This window comes from Aplysia californica, unplaced genomic scaffold (genome assembly GCF_000002075.1).
Source record: "Aplysia californica isolate F4 #8 unplaced genomic scaffold, AplCal3.0 scaffold00002, whole genome shotgun sequence".
NCBI lineage: Eukaryota > Metazoa > Mollusca > Gastropoda > Aplysiida > Aplysiidae > Aplysia > Aplysia californica.
In genome coordinates, this window is record NW_004797272.1 from 3832369 (window position 1) to 3840022 (window position 7654).

A 7654-nucleotide genomic window follows, 5' to 3' on the forward strand; every position below is an offset into this window, starting at 1 on the left:
GGGGGGTAGTATTTGACCTTGTTGTTTATAGGCATGGACAAGGATTCTGTTGCCTGAAGATCGGCCTATTGTTTCCCTTGATGCCTACTTGACTAGGTAGCAATGCAAAGACAATACGCAATACGTGATTTCCCCTGTTCAGTCAAGGAGTGAATCTTTAACTGTAATTTAACTGTTTCTGAGTTTAAGAATGTGAAAGTGGTGAGTGAAGTAGGGCAAGACAAGAAATCAGACAGAGTGAGAAAAATGGTTTTGGAGAATTTTCTACAGAGTCCAATGGCATTGTGGTAAAATCGAAGAAACCGAAATGTTTCTGCCTGTTGATATCGATATTTTTTTTTTCAAATTTCAATATTAAAAAAACACTTTTTGTAATAGAAAGGGGAAGGGGGGGGGTCTGCTAAACACTTTTTACATCCATTTGACAATACTTTTCTGTGTAGATTATGCTAAAAAAAACCTAAATGTTGACTAAAGACACCAAACATGTGAACGCGTAGCTTCCAGGGACACTCAATCGTTCCGAGTCACCACGCTTTTGAAACCATTCTCGCTATTTTTATCTCTATCACCAGGCGATTCACGGCACCTTCAATAGAAAAAATCGTGACTTTTGTTCCAGCTAGATGGACATGTCATTTTTTCCACCAAAAGTGAGGCAAATTGAACAAGTGTTCCGATGATACCAATAACTTCAAGTATGTGCCCTACAATCGACGACTGCCCATTTCCGACACAAGTAATAATTATTGTCGTCTAGCCGTATCTGATTTTTTAAAAACTAAGATGACGTCACTGGCAATATTCACAAGAATCAAAGTTGTGTTTTCTCCATAAAAGCAAAGGCCTCGAACAAATGACCCCCCCCCCCAAAAAAAAAAAAAAAGATGCCGACTGGATCTGTAAAGAGCAGGACACTTCAGGTTTCGGGGTTTTTGTCGGGGTTTTTTTTGTTGCATTGTTTAAATCGTAACATTTTTCTCGACGTAGAATCTGTCTTTTATATAGCCGGAAATTAAGCTCACTCACCAGGACTCAGTGGAGAAGAACTATTCCTGGTAGAATAATGAAGAAACTATCTCTGTTATACTACATTTTAAATGAGTGTCTCTGGTAAGTTGGGGTAAGCGCTTGAGCATCCAATGTGTAACTGTTTACCACCCAATAGCTTGCCCAGTGTTGATCAGCAGAAGGCAATTTCATGAAAAAAAGGAAATTTCCCTTTCTATATCCCTGCTGTTTAAATGGAATTCTTGACCATTTCCAAACATAGTTGGCAATTTCTTTTGTGTTTTCAGGTCGAAGGAAAATTCCAATTTGGAGCCGCCGAAGGAGATATTGTGTCCAAATGTTCAAGAACCAGATATCATCCAACACTTGAAGGTGAACTACGGGTTAACGATTTCCAAGGTCAGCAGACTCAATGGATACGATGACTGCAATTTCAACGTTCAGGCTGAGAAAGAGCACTCGAACCCAAACATCCAGCAAATTGCTCCCAATGGCTACTTCGTCAAAGTGTCCAACATAATGGATTCGGAAAACCCAGAAATGTTGCGTAAGTGATTATCATTACCGCGAAGGAGTAGATAATTTTGTTTGTCTCAACACCCGATTATTATCTTAACATCGTCTTAAGAACTATCAGTACAGCGCTAAACAGGGCCATCACACTGTATCGAGTGTCGGCCTTACTACTGCGTTCTATGACCTCTTTAACTCTTAGCATACGAAAGGCTATCCCACCTTCAAAAGCAGCCAACTTTGTCATCCGATTTTTGAACATCACAAACTTCTCTGAAATAGATCTACCACTCTCAACCTATGTTCAAACATTTAATATCGCCAAACTGAGAAGAAGAGAATGATCCTTGCAATAGATATACATATTTTCTTTCTTTTTTTAGTAGAAGTTTTACGGCGCTCGCAACTGCGTAAGGTCAATATATGAGCGCCAGAAGATTAAAGGTGTTACAAGGGAGTAACAAACAAAAAAAGAAGAAGGGGAGATAAGGAAGATAGATGTTTGATAGGAAAGACGAAGCAAACCACAGCAGAGCACCCGCCAACCACCCACTCATATATCTTTATTATAGACAAGATCGATTTGTTGAGGTTTCGTAGATTTATTTTTGTAATGACTTAAACAACAGAGCAATGCTGTGTGCCAACTGAACTGGTTCGCTGAATACTAAGATGCAGCTGTTCAGCCGATACACAGGATAGTCTTATTAAGATTGAAATTCACCGGGGGGTTTTTTTGTAGACCACGTAATGATCATTTCCAACTGCCCATTCACAAAGGCAAAAACTGACGATGGGCACTTTTAGCGGTTAAAAAATGCATTCTGGTAGTCTAGTTATAACCTTTAGGTCTGTGATTGTATTGCTTTTGTGGCGTATTTGATAGGGATAATATAAATGTCCAGTGAACACAGTAGCCCTGTATAGTGCTGCATTACAAGTTTTTGAAACGATGTTGATATAAACATGCCGGTGTTGAGACAAACATCCCCTAAATGAAGTTTAGGTGTATGGGTTTTTTTTTTTTGGGGGGGGGGGGAGGGTTGTTGGCAAGTGTTTTACGGCGCTCGCAACTGCATAAGGTCATATGAGCGCGCCGGACACATTAAACCTTTTCACTTGGTAGGGAATTTTGAATTTTGCCCGGGTGGCGGCCGAAGCCTACTCTTATCGATTTTAGACAACCAAGGAATCTTTAACGTGCACAACTTGAACACGGGCCCTCCGAGATTTTTCGTCCTTGTCCGAGAAGGTTTGGTGTAGATCTTTCCTACCAGAAGATCAGGGGTGCGGCTGAAAGATAGCAGTAAGAAGGAGCCAAGGAGTAATAGTAGAAAGGCTGCAGAAAGAGTCAAGAGACCAGAGGAGGGGGCAAAGGAGGTGAGGGGGTGGGGGCAGAAGGAGGGGACGAAACCAGACGACAGAACATTGCTAGAGAGCAAGAAAGGAGGTGAAAGGAGACAATTTTAGAAGAAAAAAAAAGTTTCGGTCAATTCTCTGATTCGAACCCGGGACTTTTGAATGAGAAGCTAACACCTTAATCTCTAGGCCACGAGAGCCCTCGAATAACTAACTGAAAGATCAATCTGAAAAAGACTTTTACTGTAATTACAGAGGTGAGAATATGTGATAAACTCTTTGGGTGTTACGAAGATGGAAAACTGTGTTAGTTGTTGAATCGCCCTTTGTTTTAACTTTTGGACCCCCTCTGACGGAGATATAACTGTTTAGTAGAATGCTTTTGAGTGGCCTTGAGTAGTGTTGTTTTCACTGTTATTTATATAATGATGCTAAGTTGTTGTTTTTTTTTGGGGGGGAGGGTTTAGTAAGTGTTTTACGGCGCTCACAACTGCATAAGGTCATATGAGCGCGAGGGACACATCTAATACTTTTAGTTGGAAGGAAATTTTGAATTTTGCCCGGGTGGCGGCCGAAGCCTACTCTTATCGATTTTAGACCACCAAGGGATCTTTAGCGTGCGCAACTTGCACACGGCCCTCCGAGATTGTTCGCCCTTGTCCGAGAAGGCTAGATGTAGATCTTTCCTACCAGAATATCAGGGGTGTGCCAGAAAGACGGCTGTAAGAAGGAGTCAAGGAGTAGCAGTAGAAAGGCTGCAGAAAGAGTCAGGAGCCCTGAGGAGGGGGCAAAGGAGGTGAGGGGATGAGGGCAGAAAGAGGAGACGAAAGCAGACAACAGAATATTGCTAGAGTGCAGGAAAGGAGGTAAAAGGAGACAATTTTAGAGAAGAAAATTTTTCGGTTGCTACCCGGATTCGAACCCGGGACCTTTGAATGAGAGGCCAACACCTTAACCTCTAGGCCACGAGAGCCCCCATGCTGAGTTTACATAACACTTGTAACAAATGAATAACGAGATGATCAACACAGAAAAATAAACAGGTTATAAATGCAAAAACGAGTTATGAGCAGTTTGAAAGTCTATGAGAATAATGCACTATGGTAGTCTAATATTTCATCAGCACCTTCTCCATGAAAAATGTCTTTCAGACGCGCAGGAGGCGTCGGTGCGCGCGGGTCGGTAGCTCATAGTGGTTAGGCACCGGACTCGTAATCGTGAGAATGCCGGTTTGGGGGTTCGAGCCCCAACTCGGTCCGACGTTGTGTCCTTGAGAAAGGGAATTCACACGAATTTCCCAGTTGGCTCCGTCCTTTCGGAAATAACCTCTTATATAACCTAATAGTGTTGATAGGAGCGTAAAACCTATACAATTTCTCCTTTTTTTCAGACGCGCAGATGCAAGCAATGCAACATCTCGTCAACAAAGGGATCCTGTGCCAGAGTTCGGTGAAGAGTATTCAAAATCAGGACTTCACCGACATTAAAGCGACTACAAAAGCAGGTGACGTGGCAAATAATGTGATGATCGTCTTTCCATTAAAACATTGCCCACCCTTAGCCATTTCTACCAGTGAGTTGATTCGGGACTACAAATGATAACATTGTACCCCCTGCACACCGGCATAATAATTCTACATCCATCTAATGATGGAACTGGACACTTGACTGAAATTCTATCTTCAAATTTTAATGCATTCTTGAAATAATTTCCATGGTTTATCAGCTTTCAAAATGCTTCATCCTTCTAAATAATCAGATTTTTTAAAAAATGTCTGCCAATGCGTGAAAAGCGGCGTTTTTGCTCTTGTGCATTAGTCCAATTACTATTTTGGTATATTATTTAGTCCGTCAATGCCGAAAAAAGCTGTAGTAATATCAGGTATATTATGTAGTGAACCTCTGATCCCAATTCTTTCGCTCAACAAAGGATTTGTCTCGATAAAAATAGTTTTAGAACTATTTAGAACTATGAATAAAACACAGAACTGTATCATGTTAAAACGCCTTCAGATGTACGTTTAATTGAAGTTTGCCAGTTGTGTTTTATTACATTTGTTAATTAATAGATTGATTTCAAATGTGAATGTTTCTCACGTCCCCATCAACGCAATTTACATCATTTCGGACACTCAGGGTATAATTTACCAAGAGAATTACTGAGATGCTCGATAATAAAAAATGCTTCCCTCTTGCGCAGAATCGAACTCGGATCTCCTGCTTGCGACAGAGAAGCGTATGAAGCAGTTAACACTGGTTTTATTATTTTCCTGTTGCAGAATGCAATCTTCTCGGTGAATAAACTTGGACTATTATCTAACTAAAGCCATATTTAAAGTACCGTTACAAACTACTACTACTACTACTACTACTACTACTACTACTACTACTACTACTACTACTACTACTACTACTACTACTACTACTACTACTACTACTTCTACTACTACTACAACTACTACTACTACTACTACTATTACTATTACTACTACTACTACTACTACTACTACTGCTGCTGCTGCTGCTGTTGCTACTACTACTACTACTGCTGCTGCTACTGCTGCTGCTACTACTACTACTACTACTACTACTACTACTACTACTACTACTACTACTACTACTACTACTACTACTACTACAACTACTATTATTGTTATCTAATGTCGCAGGAGAGGAAAGAACACATAAAGTATCAGTGAGGACCTTCCTTCCCGGAGAGCTGCTAGCCAAGGCCACCCTGACACCCGGCGCCTTGTACAACATCGGTGCCTATGTAGCCAAAGTTACTCAGGCTTTGGAGGTAAAGCATAACTAGATCAGGTCGGGTCAGGTCGGGTCGGGTCGGGTCGTGTCAGGACAGTTCGGTTCATTGCAGTTCAGTTCGGGTCGGTTCGGGTTGGGTTGGGTTGGGTCGGGTCGGGTTGCAACACATACATTATATTTGACAGGAAAGAACGAACAAACTACACCAGAGCACCCGCCTGCCACCCAGACAGACATACAGACAGACATACAGACAGACAGACAGACAGACAGACAGACTGACATACAAACAAGCAGGCACTCTCTGTCTTTTTTCTTGATTTTTGTATCTTACTCCAGTTCCAATTTGCCCGGAAAGACGGGTTTAGTTGACAGCCTTCTTATATAAAAAAAATACATCAACATTATTGTAAGGGGCGTTAAACAGTGATAATTATTCATGCATGCAGAGAAGAAGGAAGTAGGGGAGGGCTTCAGACGAGAGAGAGAGAGTGAATGAGAGAGAGAGAGAGAGAGAGAGAGAGAGAGAGAGAGAGAGAGAGAGGGAGAAAGAGAGAGAGAGGAGAAAGAGAATGACAACGTGTGTGTGTGTAAATGAGTGAGTATGTGTGCGTGTGGCTTTTAGTCTGTATCAAATAAAGTGTCTAAACATCTGACAAAAACACACACAAAAAAAGAAACCCTCCTCCCTCTCCGAGCTCTATCAGTATCAGAACCAAAAAAGCTTCTCGAGAAAATCTACGCCGTTACAAAGAAGGGCACCCCGAATGTGTTCGCATGCCAGCACATTTGAATGGATTTTGTTTTACATAATAACATAACCAGCGTATCATCTCACCAAGGAGACTCTTGTGCTTACACTGAGCTCAACAGACACACCGTCTCAGGCGCCGCTCTGTGGAACGTCTTGGTGTCTTCATCTGGGTACAGACAAGTTCGACGATGACGCTGCTTTTTATTATGACCTCTAACCTCAATATCCGGGTAGCTAGAGTATCAATTACTGGTATTATACAAGCCTTTCACAATATTATATGTTCTGCTTGGTACCAAGGACTATAAGCGAACACAGAGCTCGTGGCGTCCCCGAGAGGATAAATTATCGTTTCAAAACAATTTTAATATATAATGAAGACCCAAAGTCTGATTTTTTCATTTAATTTAAACGCCATGAATTGCAAATTGGTTGACTTTTGAGGGTTATTTCCGTTGTTGATCTTCTTTGTAGGGATCTTTTCCATGTCCAACGTGTTCCAAAGAAGTTATGTGACCATGTAATTTATTCTCGCGATATAGCAACATGAAAAGTAAAGGCACGAGGGAGAGAGATCGAGAGAGATCGAGAGAGAGAGAGAGAGAGAGAGAGAGAGAGAGAGAGAGATCGAGAGATAGAGAGAGATCGAGAGAGAGAGAAAGAGAAAGAGATCGAGAGAGAGATCGAGAGGGAGAGAGAACGAGAGAGAGATCGAGAGAGGGATCAAGAGAGAGAGAGAGAGAGAGAGAGAGAGAGAGAGAGGGGGATAGATTTAGGTGCGGATAACTACTCAGAATTTCCTCTGCTGCTGAACACACCACAGCAAATTTCTCATTGTAAAGCGAAAGTGTATGGGTTTAAGATGACGTGCCTGTCAACGCTATTAGGTTATTTAAGTAGTGTAAGAAGCGGAACCTCCGAATATAAGGTGTGTTTCCGAAAGGACAAGGCCAAATGGGTTGAAAGATGAAAGCCTTGAAAACTCCGCAAAACGGCCCGAGTTCAAAAACGACCAGTCTGGGATTCGAGCCAGGGTCATCCGCCTCATAGTCTAGCATAAGAGCAACTGAATTAACGGGCGGGGCATCCCTTATTCTGGGATCGATAAAATTTGTCGTTTTCATAGTCTTCGGCATAGGCATTTCTGTGAGGAAACACGTTAATCTCACAAACACATCTGTCTAGTTTTTTCAAACAAGTATAGTATAGTATAGTATAGTATAGTATAGTATAGTATAGTATAGTATAGTATAG

General features: G+C 41.5%; 1 protein-coding gene across 1 annotated transcript in view; it reads left to right on the forward strand.

Annotated features, from left to right (window-relative positions):
• The window catches only part of LOC101854836 (hydroxylysine kinase), a gene marked incomplete in the record, with an annotated part of 13360 nt that overhangs the window by 2161 nt on the left and 3545 nt on the right, over positions 1-7654 (forward strand). The window contains 3 exon segments of the mRNA XM_013091282.2: positions 1299-1558; positions 4274-4387; positions 5553-5683. Of these exon segments, the coding sequence (XP_012946736.1) occupies positions 1299-1558; positions 4274-4387; positions 5553-5683 (505 nt within the window).